This window comes from Muntiacus reevesi, chromosome 3 (assembly GCF_963930625.1).
Source record: "Muntiacus reevesi chromosome 3, mMunRee1.1, whole genome shotgun sequence".
Classification (NCBI taxonomy): domain Eukaryota; kingdom Metazoa; phylum Chordata; class Mammalia; order Artiodactyla; family Cervidae; genus Muntiacus; species Muntiacus reevesi.
This window is the reverse complement of record NC_089251.1, coordinates 232,890,863-232,908,978: the sequence shown is the minus strand read 5'-3', so window position 1 is coordinate 232,908,978 and position 18,116 is coordinate 232,890,863. Positions and strand designations below refer to the sequence as shown.

Sequence of the window (18,116 nt, the reverse complement as noted above, 5' to 3'; positions counted from 1 at the left end):
ACTTTACAAATGTGCATCCTCGAATAAGTTATTTCACTCCTTTGAATATTAGTTTTTCATCTGTAAAATGGGACTAATAATAGCTATTTTGTAGTGTTATAAAGCACACTATAGGTGCTCTCTCAATAATTGTTAATATCTGTCACCTTTCTTTTCAATTAATACATGTTTTTATATCATGGAATGCTCTCATCATAGCTAAAACCAAACAAAAATCATAGTCTAAAATCTTAGGTGAGAGTGTAATTTAACCAATTTAGTATAAAAGCAGGACTGTGCATTAGGAATCAAAGGCCAGGTCACATTGTTTTTGCACTTTAAGGAAGGTCTTGGGTAAGACAGCAGCACAGGATACCAGGGGAGATGATGCAGAGCCTCCTTTTTCAGGAGGCCCTTGCGTTGGCAAATGGCACAGATAGACAGATGGTGTCAGAGAATATTTTCTCCCTTTTCACATGACCCTCTCTTGCCAAAAGTCCACCTCATACTCTTGGAAGGATGCTGGGTTTCCCTAAGGAGTAACCAGAAATGTTTTTGACAGCCAGCGATATAAGGAGGTCAAGATCTATCTTGCCATGCCATAGAAGCTCTCTATAACACAGCTAAAGAGAGAGAAAGAAAAGCAGGAATCCATTTGGTATTTGTGTGAAAACTGGATTCAATTACATAGGCAATTTTGTAATCTATAATCATTTCACTGTAACAGGAGTATGTTCCCTTCTCATCAATTCTTTTTATACCATGTATTTTTATTTGTTTATTTATTATTTTTGCTTTGGGGTTTACATAGTATTCCATTGAATAGCTGTGCCTTATTACTTAACCAAACCCCTAAAAGGAGATTTTGGTTTCCTTTTAACTATTTATTATTATTAATATACTGTAATTAATATCTTCTTTCATATAGCTTTGTGTTTACCACTGATGTGTCCTTAGGATGAATTGCTAGAAGTGGAAATACTAGGTTTTCAACACACATTGCCAAATTGATCTCCAGAAGCTTTTAGAAAATTTTATTTCTTTGAAGTGTAATTACTATTTTTAAAGTTTCTGCAAATGGTTTAGATAATCAATAATGATAATTGCTAATGCATATACAGTATAGTGTTTTTCATGTACCAAGCACTGTCCTAGCACTCTATATATGTGTAGGAAGAATTTTAAAATGACCCATAAGGCTCCCTGTCCCCTAGCTTAAGCAACTTGCATAATACCTGGGAGTGTGACTATCAGGAGATAATATTCCTATGATTATGCTATTTTATATGGCAAGAGGAATTTTGCAGAGGTAATTAAGGCCCTAGATTAGTTGACTTTACTATAGGTAAATTATCTAGTTCTCCTGATCTTACCACATGAGCACTTGAAATCTGAGTTTACAGGTCAGAGACATGAGAGGGACTTAACATGAAAGTGATTATCCTTAGTGGTCTTAAAAATGGTGGGAGTCCATGGCAAGGAATGCAATTAATGTTTAGTTCCTGAGAGTGGCCCCTGACTGACAACAAGAAATGGCGACCAGTCCTGTAGCTAGAGTAATAAGCTCAACCCTACTCTGGAGTTAAGGCTTCCCAGGTGGCTCATTGGTTAAGAATCTGCCTGCCAATGCAGGAGACACGTATTTGACCCCTGGGTTGGGAAGATCCCCTGGAGAAGGAAATGGCACCCCACTCCAATATTCTTGCCTGAAGAATTCCATGAACAGAGGAACTTGGCAGGTTACAGTCCATGGGGTCACAAAGTGTTGGACATGACTCATTGACTGAGCATGCACTCTGGAGTGAAGGTGTACCTTAGTTTTGAAGACATGCAGATTGATTTCAATTACATTTTAAACCTATTTTGTTGGTCTAATATAATGTTTTCTTTAGAACTCACATTTTAAATGTCCTATTCTAAAGCCTCTTTAGAAAAATTCAGCCTGGTTGATGCGGTGATGTCAACCTTGTCATACAGTGAGCAAAGAACCCAGCCATGACATCCAGACTTCTGACCTATAGAACTATAACTAATAAACTGCTTGTTTGTTTTTAATTAGGGCATAAAAGTCATCTTGAAGAGGTTCCTACAGGTCAAAGTGGAGATAATTTGTGTATCAAAATAAATATAATAACAGATTGTAACCCACTGAATAAAATGAATCTAGATAGATACTATGAAAGTGTTAATTGCTTAGTCATGTCTGACTCTGTTACTCCATGGACTATAGCCTGCCAGGCTCCACTGTCCATGGAATTCTCCAGGTAAAAATACTGAAGTGGGTTGCCATGCCCTCCTCCAGGGGATCTTCCCAACCCAGGAATTAAACCCAGGCCTCCCACATTGCAGGCAGATTCTTTAGTGTCTGAGACACTAGTGAAGCCCAATAGATACTACAGACAAATTTACATATACATCAATGTTTAAAGAGAAGTATGGTATTTACAGCATTTCAAAGTAACTCTCCGCACAATACTAATTGCAAATTGGAAAAAAAACTAATTCTATAGAAGAGAAACTTGACAGATACTACCTTAATTAAGCATTCAGAGTGAACATCATCAGTAATGGACACATGGAAATCAGGTGATAGACGCAATGAGAAGAACACAGATAATTTCTGTGATATTCCTGCCAAACATGCATAGCCTGGGTCTAATTTTGAAAATAATCAGACCCAAATTGAAGGGCATTTGACAAAATAACTGGCCTGTAATCTTCTAAAGTGTCAAGATGGTGAAAACCAAGGAAAGACTGTTCCAGACAGAAAGACCACAATTCATTTACTCAACCACTAATAGACATTTAGGTAGTTTCTAATTTGGGGCTATGAGAAACAGTGCTGCTATGAACATTCTTGCACATATTTTCCTGTGAAAGTATGTGGACATTTCTGTGGGAATAGATTGGCTGGATTTTATAACTGCACTGTTTTCTAAAGCAATTGAACCAATTTGTACACTTATTACAGTGTATGAATTTTCTGGTTGTTCTAGCTTCTTACCAGCATTTGGTATTGTCTGCCTTTTTCATTTTAGCCACCCTAGTGTGTTTATAGAGGTACTGCAATTTGATTTTAAATTGGATTTTCCTAATGAATGAAGTTCAGCTCTTTAAAATATTTATTGGCCTTTTGGTTATCAGCTTCTGTGTTTCGTTTTGTTTTGTTTTTGTGGAGTAGCTATTCAGGCCTTCTGCCCCAGTTTCTATTGTGAAGTCTGCCTTTTCCTTATTTACTTCTATGTGTTTTAAAAGTATATATGTATTCTGGACTCCAATCTTTGTTGAATATATGTATTGCAAATAAATTTTCCTACTCTTTGGGTTGTTTTTTAACTCCCTGAGTGGTGTATTTGGATGAACAGAAGTTCTTAATTTTAGTATTTCCCAACTTAATACGTTTTCCATTTATGATTAGCATTTTTGGTGAACTGTTTAAAAAATCTTTGCCAACTCCAAGGTCATGAGTATGTTCGCCTATGTGTCCTTCTAAAAGCCTCATTTTCTATCTATTGCTTGTAGATCTTTAACACATCTGGAATTGATTTTTGTGAATGTTGGGAGGTATGGGGTCAAGATTCATTTTTTCCATATGGACAACCAGTTGACACAGGACTATTTATTAAGGACTTTTTTGCATACGGCACAGCAGTGTGATTCCCCTCTTCCATAAATCAGGTGACAATTTATGTGTGGATCTGCTTACTCTATACTTGCTGTTCATTGCTCTGTTTATCCATCCTTCTTCCAATAATACACTGTCTTAATTACTGCAACTTCATAGTGAATATTATTATATGGTGCTGTAAATTCCCCAGCTCTGTCCAGCTTTGTTCTCCAAGATTCCCTTGGCTATTTGTTTTTGAAGTTGTATACATATTATTAAATCAGCTTGCCAAACTCATATACACACAAAAAATCTAGGATTTCAGCTGGGATTGAATAAATCAGTTTGGAGGAGCTGACATCCTTACAATATTACATCTTTCCTACTGTTTAAATAATTTGCTGAAAGTCCCACAATATGGGAGTAGTGGAGTTGGAATTTAATCTTCCTCAGCCTTACTCCAAAGCTCGACACTACTCTGGAATTAAGGTATACCTTAGTTTTGAAGACACGGAAATTGACTTCAATTATATTTTAAACAAACCTATTTTGTTGGCCTAATATGTTTTCTTTAGGATTCTCTTTTTAAAATCTCCTATTGCATGGATATCTAAGATGTCTCATGTTTTTGATTGCCACCAATATATAGTAGTCATATGTTAGTTACTCTTTCATATATTATTGATCATTATATTTTGAACCAACATATTTTGGTAGTACTTTTAAAGTCAAGGGGAAAATCCTGTACAAGCAAATTCTTATTATTTGTCCTTGTGTCACAGGATTATTTGTTTCTCTCAGCCCCTCCCTCCTCTGACCCTGCAGACAAAAAGGGAACTCTTCCTTCCCTCTTTCTCTGAGGGAAAGAAATGTTTTTTGTTTTGATTTATTTTTTACCTCTCTAGCTTTCATAGGATATTTCTGAGATTTTTCATATAAGGACTCTAATCATTGTTCAGAGAATACAGGTCCCCGTGGAAAGAGAACATGAAATAAAGAATAGTAGAGAATTTTCCTTTCCTTTTCTGTGTGAAGGACTAGGTTGAAACATAAATTGAAACTGGAAAAGGCTATTTGGCATCTCTCACTACACTCTCCCCTTCCAGCCCCTCTTCCCACATCAGCAGTTCCCTCCGTTTTCTTCAGAGTAAGCTGCTCAGCCCGAGTTAGGTGCTCTCCTATCACTGAAAATCTCAACCAGACCTACCTTAGTGCCCACCTTTGATGGTTCAAAATCAGTGCCCTGCTTCCTCTGCAGTAAAACTTGTAACCACTTCAGTGCAGCTGAATTAAAATATAAGTTTGCTTTTCTAGGGAGGGAAGATGTTTTTTGTTTTGTTTGTTGACCCAAATTTGAGAGAACTGGAAAGGGGAAAGAGGAAGTAAATATAATTTTCTTCCCTCAGATTTTCTTTTTTCTTACTGTCTCTAAACTTTACCGTAATGCCTTTAATCTTTCTCTTTGTTTCTTCACATCTTAGTCTGGATATCTTTTCTTTAACTAGCAATAACAGAAAAATGAGTTAATACTTCTTACTTATTATGATTTCATTTATTCAAAACGTATTAGTGTGATCATGTTCCAGATACTGTCGTTTAACAGCATTTTAGAGTCTTTGTTGTTAAAGAGTGGTAGATTGCTATTTTTCTTTAAAAACTAAAAAACCTCCAACACTTTTGTGTAGCATTTAAAAGGAAAATTCCTGACATAATTGATTCTTTGTGCAAAAGCGATTTATTCAGAAGTGTTGAAACCCCACAGATACATTCTTCTGTTTTACTTTTGATTGTGGAATTAAGTTTCCAAGGATTTTTATCTTTCCCCTTCCAGAACCACCTACACATCTTTTTACCTATAGTCTCATTGAGCTGTGTTGAAATTACAAATAAAACTCTACTGGAGTTTTAAAATAGGAAATTTTGCTAGCTGTAATTTTCTCATGCTACTGCTGAAGAGCAACGACTGCAGTATCTTTTATCCTATGCCTATATTGTTGGGTAATTTTCTAGAAACATTTTTTGCACTGCTTTATATGGTGAGGCATCAAAGTCACCTGGATGCTTCATATCATCCCAGCCTATATCAGCTCAGAATTGTGTTTGGCTGAAACTTATTGAATCTGGTGGCAGAAGCTTGGGAATTTATTCTTCTCATAACAAGTCCAGAGAAAAGCAGTCCTCAGCTGTTGCGGCAGTACTTGATGTCATTAGGGTCCCAGGTTCCCTTTGGCCTTATTCTCTACAATAGTTAGTGTGTATCTTGATGGTCTCCCTACACCTAGTTTCACATCCATATTCCAGGAAAGAATGAAAGAGGAAGGATGTGAAGAAGGGGCAGTGCCCATATGAAAAGGCAAATCTTGTCCCCAAATTCCCAGCTTACATCTCATTGACTGGAACTGTGTCACATGGTCACTTGGATCCTCAGGGGTATCAAGGAGGGCTAATGTTTTAACTCCGAACAAAATTGGATACTTCTAGTATGGAAAATGAGAAGAATGGATACTGTCAACCAGCTGTCTGCCACAGTTTTATACATCAGATGATAACATTTCCTCAGCAGTAATTGTGAAAAGCATATCAAAATTCCATTTAATTGTTGAAATCTGTAAACTTCCTTGTAACCTTGACATTGACACTTCTCTTATAATAAGCAGAAGGAGCAATGCATTTGTGATCATTAGTCAAGAGTAAAAGTACTGTGTTTCATTTAGTTAAAGATGTCAGAAGAAATTTCTTGTACAAGGCACAAGTTTGTACAAAAATTATTTAATTACATTCAAAATTAAAGATGAAGCTAACTGGATATTTCAAGGATTTCACAGGGTTGTTGCAACCTGGTAGGGTCAAGCTGCTCAGAACTAGTCCCAGTTTGGCAGGCTCGAAGATGGGTATGTTTGGTATGCGGGGCATTCAGTACCAAAACCCACTGGGTGATCATGTATAAACTTGAATATAATTGTATTAATTCTATAATAGGTAATATAATTATTTAGGAAAAAGACTTCTTGTGGTAGTATTTATTACTTTTAATTATACAAATATACATATATATATTCTTTTTGTAACAACAACAACAAAAAAGCCAGTATTTTAACCTGTGAAAAGTGAAAGTGAAAGTCACTCAGTTGTGTCCAACTCTTTGTGACCCCATGGACTATACAGTCCATGGAATTCTCCAGGCCAGAATACTGGAGTGGGTAGCCTTTCTCTTCTCCATGGGATCTTCCCAACCCAGGGATCAAACCCAGGTTTCCCACTTTGCAGGCAGATTCTTTACCACCTAAGCCACAAGGGAAGCCCAAGAATACTGGAGTAGGTAGCCTATCCTTTCTCCAGCAGATCTTCCTGACCCAGGAATCAAACTGGGGTCCCCTGCATTGCAGGTGGATTCTTTACCAACTGAGCTATCAGGGAAGCCCTTACTATTTTAGCCAAGATTTTATTATAGATAAAGCTAAAGTTCCCTTTGAAACTAAAACTCCAGTTGCAGTATCTTCTTCAGCTTGATCTCTTTGTATAACCTGTAGGCTTTTTTTTTTTTTTTTTTTTTTTTTGGTTTGGAGAAATAGAGAGATGCATAGAATTCTTTGTGTCTGTGCATGTTTATTTAATGGTATCATATAATATGCATCATAGTGCAACTTGATTTTTTCACTCAGTATATGTTGGAGATAAGAAAGACCAGATAATCTGTCTACTATGCAAAGTATGTCCTTACCCTCAAGGTCTTGGAAAAGTAAAATAGTATAGACATCTTTAAATTACTAGTAAACAAATACATTGTCCTGGTTTCTGTACATTGGGGGTTTGTGTGCTGTGTCTGGCAGCTGAATAACTGGTCAAGAGGCACCTTCAATTGTAGTTAACAAGAATTTACAGTTAGTGCTCACCAGGATAATGCAGGAGTGTTTATCTTTCCTTACTTCTTGACATGCACTTCCCTCCATTGCCCATTTTCATTTGGAGTTTGTCCTTTATAATAATTTTCACCTCATACAGGTGAGCTTAGATTTTTAGAAAATGGAGAAGAGGAGGTGAAAAGTATGTGTTTGCCTCTAGTACTCCCAGGCTTTAGGAACGGAACTGTGATCTCTAATATAATCAGTTAATGCTTTTTCAGCAAATATATACTGAGTGTCTATTATGTCAGGCACTATTTTAGACACTAGAGAAACTGGGAGGATCAGTCAAAGGCCTAGCTTTCGTGGAGCATACATCCTAGTTGCAGAAGTTGCAATAAGTATTAATAAATAAGTAAGTTGATAAAAACATAGTATAATGCCATATAGTGAGAAGTACTATGAAGGAAAAGAATTAGATTGAGGGGATAAGCAGTGATTGAGGGTGGAGGGGGCTACTTCAGATGAAATGGCCAGGGCAGGTCTTTGCAGAGCCTGAATAAATCTATATCCCTTAATTAGTATATGATCGTTGTTGATTATTCACTTAGATGTGTCCAACTCTTTGAGATCCATGGACTGTATCCCACCAGTCTCCTCTGTCCATGGGATTTCCCAGGCAAGAATATTGAAGTGAGTTACCATTTCCTCCTCCAAGGGATCTTCCTGACCCAGGGATTGAACCCACATCTCCAGCATGGACAGGTGGATTGTTTACCACTGCTCCACCTGGGAAGTCCCTTAGTATATGATAGATGTTCAATAAACACTGAAGAAATGAATAAATGCATCAGTATGGAGGTATACAAAGTGTAGTAATAGTAGCACAAGAAAGAAAAACAAGCATAATCTGGATCAGGAAAAGCTCCAGTGGGATGATTAAAATGAGACTGAAAAATAAGGTATTGGTCAACAAAGGAAAGGTCTTCCTTCATAGGCCAGAAGTTGTGAAACAGCAGAATTGTTAGTTTACCACTGCTAAACAACAAATTACAAATAACAAATTAGTAGCTTAACACAAATTTCTCTTACAAGTCTGTCAGATGTTCATAAAAGTCTCACTGGGTTGAAATCAGGTTTCAGTAGGTTTATGTGCCTTCTGGGAGGCTCTATGGAGATTTGAATGTATTTCCTTGCCTTTCCTAGCTTCTAGTGATAGCCCTACATTCCTTGGCTCATGGTCCCATTTCTCCATCTTCAAAGTAAGCAGGGTAGCATCTTCAAATCTTCTCTTTGATCTCTGCTTCTATCGTCACATCTCCTTCCCTATGACCCTCCTGCCTTCCTCTTTCTAGGAATCCTAGTGATTGTATTGGGCTCACTTGTGTAATTCCAGGTATACTCCATCGGTAAAATCAGTTGATTAGCTGCACTTAATTCTCCTTTGCTGTATAACATAACATATTCACAGGTTTTTGTGGACTAGAATGTGAAAATCTCTGGGAGGCATTTTGTGTGTGTTCAGGGATCTGTGTGCGTGTATGTGTTCAGGGATCTGGAAATGGTTTGGGAAGGCTGGAGTATAGATTGTGTATGGGGTGATGGCTAAAAAAGGGGCTAAGTAGGCAAGAGTTGTATCCTTGTCAAGGAAGAGGTCCTTGTCAACTATGCAGAGTTGGAACCTTTGTCTGGAAAGCAATGGGAAAACAGAAATACTTGGGTTTTTGAGACATCACTCATTCAGGCACTTGTGTGATAGTAGCCGGGGCTAGGAGAACAGATGAAAGAATATTGCAAAAATCTATACAAATGATTTTCAGGGAGTGAATTATATAATACCCCTCTACTGATGAAGGGGTTAGGAGTAAAGAGGGCAAGAAGGACCAGACAAGCCTCTCACTTCAAGTCCAGGTATGCAGGACAAGAAAATAGATTACCAAATTGTGTCACAAGAAAGGTAACAAAGTCTTCAGGTTAAGCAGGTCCAAAGTGGCAAGTCAAGTAAGCAGGACAGGTGGTGAGTTTTTTCATAACAGAAGATCAGTGTTATCTTTTATGGGAATAAAACAGGGACAAAATAGTATTTCTTCATAAATAATTACTTAATTTCCCCAGTTGTTTGGCCTAAACTTGAAAATGCCAGTCATGACTCTGGTCAGATTTCTGAGACTATCGATATAAGCTGCATGAATTCATTTAACCCCCCTCCACCTCAGTGTCTGGAAATCTGCCCCCCCCCCCAAATTTGCCCCCCTCTTTTTTCCAACTTTGTGCTGCTTCAAACTAGGTACTTATACATTTTTTCTCCCAGCTTTTAAAATGATTGAAATACTCTAAGGATGTAGCAGAAGTAAGGGCATGAGTGGCTCCACTAAAGTTTTCTCCACTGTCTGTGGATATCTGAAGTTCCTCAGAAATTTCTAGGTTTCTTGCCTTAGTTAATACTTTTTTTCTGCTTGACTCTGCTCCCCAGACTTTTACTGGAAAAGCATTTGAGATAATTAGGTTTGCATGTGAATCCTTTTCATTAATGAGGTTGATTTAAGCTCTCCTTCTTGAGCTATTAGAGACTTAAAAATAGCAAAATTCTTAAAGGTTGACTACATATAGAATTTGCTTCATAAGCAAATTTATAAGAATTGTGAAAAGGGCAGAGATTTTTATAGATTTTCGCTGATCATGGATCTGTTTTACAGTAAAAGGGCAGAATTTTTTTGAAATTTTCTTTCATGGATTCTTGTACTAGTTAAATTATATATATATATAGATGATGATAATAACATATATATGACATACCCGTATGTCATTTAACAGCCATTAAAGATAAGTATATATATAAATATGGACACATAAATAATGTGATATAGAAAGATAATTAGGTTATTAAATGAAAAGCAACTTGTAGGAATTCCCTGTCAATCCAGTGATTAGAAATCTGTGCTCTCACTGCCAAGGGCCCAAGTTCAATTCCTAGTCAGGAAACTAAGATCCCACAAGCCATGTGGTATAGTTAAAAAAAAGAAGAAGAAGGAAAAAACAAAAGCAACTTTTGAATTGTAAATATATCATGCTTGCATTTGTATAAAACTGGATGTGTGCTTCTATATGCATAAAAAAATCTTTCAAAGACTATAAAACAAAACATTAAAAATGACTATTAGGGCTAAATACAAGTGCTGGAAACTATTTGCCCTATAGTTTTCTATACAGTTTGATGCTATTTAACCAATACTTTAATTCAAAAAATAAAAGCTTAATATATGCATTTATTCCCTATAGAGAATTAAGGCTCCCCCACTGACTCTGATGGTAAAGAATCTGCCTGCAATGCAGGAGACCCTGGTTTGATCCCTGGGTTGGGAAGATCCCCTGGAGAAGGTAATGGCAACCCACTCCAGTATTCTTGCCTGGAGAAGCTGGTGTTCTCGCCTCTGCCATGGACAGAGGAGCCTTGCAGGCTATAGGCCATCAGGTTGCAAAGAGTCAGACATGACTGAGCGGCTAACACTTTATAGAGAATTAAAATATGACCTTGTAAATGTTTTAATGCTAATGTTTTCAAGCTCTGTGAAATTCTACAAATGTACTTAATATATCTTGTCTTTTAATAAAAAAAAGGTTAGTAAGAAATAATTCAATTCAGTATTAGAATGGAAAACTATATTGCTACATACAAGTTCACATTTTAAAGGTTCCTTGGTGTCATGAAATTGTTTCTTTTTAAACTGGTAAAATGTGAAAACCGCAGTAGCATTTCTCCCAATACAGTGAAAAAACGATTTGTTCCTGCTTAGTATTTTTTAAAATGTGTTTTTCTTCTGTTAAAAAGAGAAAAATTTAGAAACTGCTCAAGCAGAAAGAAAAAATCCAAATCAAATATAATCTTCCTACCCCAAACTTGCCACTATTAAATGTTTGGTACACAGAATTAGCATTGTTTCTCTCTATCCAAGCTTTATTTCCTGTACTACATTTTGTTGTGGTTTTTTATAATTTCTACAAACTTATGAGTTCTGTAAACTTCTTGTACAGATTATACCTTAATACTTTGGTTTGTTTGGTTGCTCTTCTTTTGATGTTTATTTTGTTTCCTTTTTTTTTTTTTTTTGAATGTGAAACATTGCAATAGTCTTTATTGAATTTGTTACAATATTGTTTCTATTTTATGTTTTGGTCTTTGGTGGCAAGACATGTGGGATCTTAGCTCCTTGATCAGGGATCTAACTAACCCTTACCCCTGCATTGAAAGGTGAAGTCTGAACCACTGAACCACCAGGGAAGTCCTTCTCCTGGTTGCTGTTTTGAATGAGATCTTTTCCCATTATGTCTAATTTTGAGATATTTATAATGTAACTGAGTACTTTATGTAATCATTTTTATTAGCTCTCATAATTTACTCTTTGTTTCCATTAGTTTTTCCAGGACAATAGTTTTATCTTATACCAACTACAAAACATAATGTTTCACTATAGAAGTAATGTATGCCATTCTGCTTAGAATTTAAAAGAGAATATGGGGCCTTCCTGGTGGTCCAGTAGCTAAGATGGCACTCAATGCAGGGGGCCCAGGTTCAATCCCTGTCACAGAATACAAATTTTAACTCTGTAGAAGATTGCCTTATTGTACAAATGGTCTCTTGGCTATTTTGTTCTCATCTCTAGAGATGTCCTGATTGTTCACTTACCCTGTAGAGACTAGTTGAAGTTGTGAATTTTTTTTTAAAGTTTAAATTCTGTATCATATCTGATAAAATTAGCATTATATTAAAATGTTTTTTTCCAGCCTTCTAGCAACTACAAGGCTATCATTATATTATATATCAAAATGTTCTTCCTACAGAATAGTGAATTTCTCATAAAAGTATATTATTTTAAAATATTTTCAGTAATCAGGTAGATCTAAGAGACTTAACATTTTGACAACACTATAAGCAATTTCTAAAATGTCACATAATGTGAACATGGAATAATATCTAAAACTAAGTGTTCTTAAATTATTTAACATGGAAAATTTCACATGGAAAATTCAAATAGCCATTAATCAACCCAAAGCATTTTAACTATGGGCTGAAGTTGCCACTTTGAATTTTTCACATATTCACTAGTAAGCGTAAAGTGGAAATGGCATAATCACACAAATTGTAATCAAAATTGTTGGAGTAACAATGCCATTAGTAAAGATTTAAGCCAAGATTTTCCTAAACCAAACTATTTTCCTGGTATTTTCCCTAAACTAGGAAGAGGATCATTAAGAGCAGAAATTTGATTCTTCACATATGTGTGTTAAGACGAGTTACATCAGAAGACACTTCATGTATAAAAAGCCAGAACTCATTAACTCAGTGGGTACTATGGTTCAAATTTCCCACTGGGAAGCAGTTAGACTCTTGAGGGCCATGCATTGAATTCTATAGAACCCCAATTTAGTCACAGAGACTTCCAACTTGAGCAAGCTATTGGCCCGATTATTATTATTTTAAGCTGCTACATAAATTTTGTTAAAGCCTCTATATGATTAATGATACCTTCTGTTCCAAGTGAAAGAACGAATATAGCAGCCAAGTGGTCATATCATTAAAAAACTTTAATGTGAGCCCCTAGAGTGTTTTCTGTGTCTGCTGTTCCCTAGAAAATGACCAGTTTAAAATACTATTCTAAGGAGACATATTTTGGGGTGGCAAATTCTGCTTCCTTATGTAGAAATGGGGAGAAACATGGTGTGGCTTTCATGCTGTTCCTCTGAAAACCAGGAGGAACAAATTAAATAGGGGCAGACCAACGTAACTGAACTGGAGAAGGGCATGACCCACACCAGTATTCTTGCCTGGAGAATCCCATGGACAGAAGAGCCTGGTGGGCTACAGTCCATAGGGCTGCAAAGAGGCAGACATGACTAAAGCGACTGAGTGTGCATGCATGGTAACCGAAATGAAATCTGCAAAACTCCATCTTATTTTAGAGCCTCAATCTTATAATCTTAATCCCAAGGAAATCAATCCTAAATCTTTGGGGAGTGCTCGACTCCCCAAGCAGCGAAAACTAAAACCAGTCAGGGAACTGCTGAAGTCTTTCTTGGATGGAGATGCAAACTTAGACTGTTTGGTTATGCATGGGAGAATGAAATGAAAACTAGATGGAAAAAGGAGTAGACCAGAGCTCAGGAACTGGCTGCTGAATAAAAGAACAAATTTGTTTTGGAGTTTGCTTTATTTGTCTAGTACTTGTTTTTAGAAAAAGAAAAAAAAATGCATGTTTGATTATCTTTGGGCATGGAATACTTTTCAATTTTCCATGTTTTCTGCACTCCCTATGGTTGTATATCTTCCCACTTCTCTCATTTAACTAACTGGATGGCCCTGAGGGTATTTAAGCTTGTCATTCTTCTCTGTTGGCTATACATCAAAGCACCTTTTTAAAAATTGCAAGGTTATTATTAGGAGAGTGAGGCTATAGTGTGAATTTAGGAATTGTTGTTTCAGTTCTTTTGAGGAGCTAGAAGGTACCTAGCTACCACCAGCTACCTTTTATTCATTTCCTCAAATAATAGTTATTGAACACTTACTACTCTGTGCCAGGGGCTGGGGACGCAATCAGAAATAAGACAAGCATGGAGGGAGACAGATATCAGATCAATAAGCATGAAAATGTGAAGACTAATACAAATTATCCTGGAAACAGAGAGAATCGAATGAGAGAGAAAGAAGGGTCCTTCCTTATTTAGATGGAAAAGTCTGGTAAGATCTCTATGAAGAGGTGACATGTTGGTCAAGCTGAAGGTTGAGAAGGGACCAACCAGGCAAAAAGAAGAAGGAAATATCTTTAAGACAGAGAGAACCACAAGTGGGATGACCTTGAAGCAGAATGAACTTGGTAGGTCTGAGAAACAGAATGACTGGTGTGATTGAAATGTGGGTAGAGAGATGACCAAGGGCAAGATTATGCAGGACCTTATAGATCATTTAAATAAGTTGGGATTCTATTTCAAAGGGTATAGGTACCACTGAAGGGATTCAAGCAAGGTCAGATTAGAGCTTTTAAAATGTTACTTGGTCTGGCCTGTTGCACTGGGAGGGCCCAGAGGAGTCGGGTGGAGAGGGAGGTGGGAGGGGGGATCGGGATGGGGAATACGTGTAACTCTATGGCTGATTCGTGTCAATGTATGACAAAACCCACTGAAATGTTGTGAAGTACTTGGCCTCCAACTAATTAAAAAAAAAAAAAGAATAACATAAAAAAAATAAATTAATTAATTAAAAAAATGTTACTTGGGCTGCTGTGTGGAGGATGCACTGTAAGGGTACAAAGTGGAATGCTGCTGTTATCCAGGTGATGGGTGCCTGAGACCGTGCAGGTAGATTGGATGTGCAAAATCTTCTAGAACAAAGAAGACTCTTAATTGATAGGATATGTGTGTGAGTAAAAACCAGTCAGTAAGGAGGGTTGTCAATTTATGAAAGACTTAAAAACAGAATTCTTTAACAGAGACCCTACAGAAATTACACATTGAGGCTTACCCCTAAAACTGTGGAGCAATCATCATGATTCTTGGTAACTTGGCAGAGTCTCTGAAAATATGGATTTTTGCTAATTTCTCTCCATTTAAGAAGATTTACATTACTGCAAAAACCACTAGACATGTGTAATTCAACCTAGTAGATAGTGAACAAAAATGTATGAAAAATGTGTACTGTCTTTTGAGGAACAACTTGACTAGTATCTTGCCCTGGATGTACCATAAAAAGACATTGGTTCCATTCAGTGCTATTTCAGGTTGGGTTCTTAGGAAGGAGATGCTGAAACAGAGTTTGGGGTGCTAGATATTTATCAGGGATGCATACCTGTGAAAGAAAGGAGGAAGCAAGCTTGGGCAAAAGAAAAATCAGTTTTCATGCAAGTTCAACAAAGTCTGGGTCAACCCCAAAGAGGACCCTGGAGCAAATATTACCCATCAGAGTGGCCTGCATTAAGCCCAAACTGTTGGGCTTGCCTTACCTCCTTGCCTCACTCTGTCTTTGGGTATGGGTTGCTCCAGGAATGATGTGTCTCTTGGCTAGGCCTTTGTCTGCAGCTGAGTTCAACCCTGGAGGAGGTGACAGCTAAGCATCAAGTGCTCTCTAGAAGTGGATGACATATCCCCAGGTTGGTGAAGAGAAGTAGTAAGTAATTTGTCTAGCTGCTTTATTTTGTAATTTATGTGCTTGCTTTCCTCCTGAGAACTCAAGATAAAACACACACAACTTTTAAATCATGAAATATTTACCAGTCTCTGGGACAATCTGAGAGGGGTAAGAGATTGGAAGAAGAAAAACCAAGACCAGGAAAAGCACAAAGAGGAAAAAACTAATGAAAGCAGGCTTTTAGGAGCAAAGAGAAACAAATTTTAATAAAATTCAGAGTTATGGCACCCAGTCCTGGAACTTGATTTCAACAATCACTACAGTGAACATTTCTTTAAAACAGGTTTTAAAATAACGTAAAATTTTAGCGCTCTTTTGTTTCCTTGACAGGTATGGAAAACATGAATAAAAGAGACCAACTATTCATGATGATTCAGAAAAATGATAGCTCAGGTGTTTTTCCTACTTCTAAGCTTATTTTATGGTTTATGGTAGATTATGGGTGATATAAAACTGGAATGTTGATCTTCAAAATTTTAATAATGGAAGGTTCATTTTTTTGGACATAGTGAAAATTTCTTTGGTTTCCTCACAATAATCAGAGAAACCATTCTTTCCTTCACTGTGCTTGGCCTTAAGTCTCGTTTGGAGCCTTCTTACCATCATGTGACCCATGATATACTTAATAAATCTTAGTAGCTTTACATTGCACAGGTGAATTTTTCACATCATTGAGATAATGATGCTTGAATTACTCAAATTTTTATACTTCATGTTTCTTGGCCTTGGGGTTCAGTTCAGTTCAGTTCAGTCACTCAGCCATGTCTGACTCTTTGTGACCCCGTGAACCGCAGAATGCCAGGCTTCCCTGTCCATCACCAACTCCCAGAGTTTACTCAAACTCATGTCCATTGAGTCGGTGATACCTTCCAAACACCTCAACCTCTGTCGTCCCCTTCTCCTCCCGCCTTCAATCTTTCCCAGCATCAGGGTTTTTTCAAGTGAGTCAACTCTTTGCATCAGGTGGCCAAAGTATTGGAGTTTCAGCTTCAACAACAGACCTTCCAATGAACACCCAGGACTGATCTCCTTTAGGAAGGACTGTTTGGATCTCCTTGTAGTCCAAGGGACTCTTAAGAATCTTCTCCAACACCACACTTAAAAAGCATCAATTCTTTGGCACTCAGCTTTCTTCACAGTCCAACTCTCACACCCATACACGACTATTGGAAAAACCATAGCCTTGACTATCCTCTACTTATATTTTATTTTATCAAAATAATTAATATCAAACTAAACTAGGACATTTTGTATAGTTGGATGGAGAATGCCTGCCCACACATTTTATGTCATTTTTATCTTATCTGGCCTATTAAATTTCTTAGCTATCAGTTTCAACCTCTTTTGTATTTAATTGAATCAAATTTTCTAGGTTAAAAATGCAACTATGACTTTAAAAGTTCTATTTACTTAATTTGATTCATATGAATGTGATACTTAAATACTTACAGTTAATGACTAACACATTTTAAATAAAAAGAATGATCACACTTTGTATCTTGACAATATAATTTTCTAAAATTCTCAATATATTAACAAATGAAAGTATTCCTTTTATGTTCTTTTAGAAGTAATTTTATTCAAGGCATATAGTGGTAATATTTTTTAAATTTCTAGAAATAGAATTTCAAATATACTATGAATATTATAATATATTACTTCTTATATTTGCTTTAAAATATTTAAAAATAAGATGAGTAGTCAACATGTTGCCAAAACTCTATTTTGACTTCCAATAACATAACCCTGTTTCTTTGTCATTTTCTGTTTTTGATGAAAAACAGATAATCTGATGTTTCATATGAAAAATGAAATCAGAAGCACCAAGTATAAGCCAGTAGACTACCAACAGTTGCATGCATTAACTGAAGCAAAAAAGTTAGCTTCTGCCTCTACAGAGCTAAAGGTTAGAGTCATGTATCTGTGTTTTCTATTAATAGTTTTGGAAAATTGAATTGCTAGGAAGTAAAATGATATTTACAATGAAATGTGAAAATAAATAACATTCTAAGTAGTTTTTAGAATCTTCCAACTATTGGTAATAGTGAATGGGAACATTTATTGAATACTCTCAGACATTGTGCTGTGTAGTTTACATGCATGACTCATTTAATGTTCATAACAATCCCATGAAGCCTGAATTCAACTTTATTTTTAGAAAGATAGCTATTTCATTAGCTTTCAACAATTTCTAACATAGTTTAAAAAAATTAAAAATGCTAATAAGTGCTAGCCATGGTTTATTGTCTAATTTACAGCTCCTTCTGCAGCACAAAATATGCCCCCCAGGTGTCTCTTTTCTAGAATTCTCTTTTTGCTTGATCTAAGAAAAGGTGAACCTCAGTTAGATTTGAAAGAGGTTAATATTCCAAGTGATTGTGCACAATATTTTAGGACCATGAATGAGTTTAGAATTACTCTTGCAATATATTTCCCTCTTATTCAAATAATAGAATACTTTATAAGTAGCATTTCCATTGCTTGGTTGCATCCAAAAATTTGGTTGGGCAGA

At 36.4% G+C, this 18,116-nt stretch overlaps 1 protein-coding gene across 5 annotated transcripts in view; it reads left to right on the top strand.

The window, feature by feature from the left end:
- CCDC148 (coiled-coil domain containing 148) overlaps positions 1 to 18,116 on the top strand; it is a 313,368-nt gene that overhangs the window by 63,216 nt on the left and 232,036 nt on the right. For 2 of the 5 annotated variants that reach the window (XM_065931579.1, XM_065931577.1), the window contains exons 2-4: positions 15,460 to 15,583; positions 15,935 to 15,997; positions 17,389 to 17,510. The exons of 1 other annotated variant lie outside the window; for it this stretch is intronic. In XM_065931579.1, the coding sequence (XP_065787651.1) occupies positions 15,937 to 15,997; positions 17,389 to 17,510 (183 nt within the window). In that variant the 5' untranslated portion in view covers positions 15,460 to 15,583; positions 15,935 to 15,936. The remainder of the gene's footprint in view (positions 1 to 15,459; positions 15,584 to 15,934; positions 15,998 to 17,388; positions 17,511 to 18,116) is intronic. 2 more of the 5 variants (XM_065931578.1, XM_065931580.1) reach the window with 2 other exon arrangements.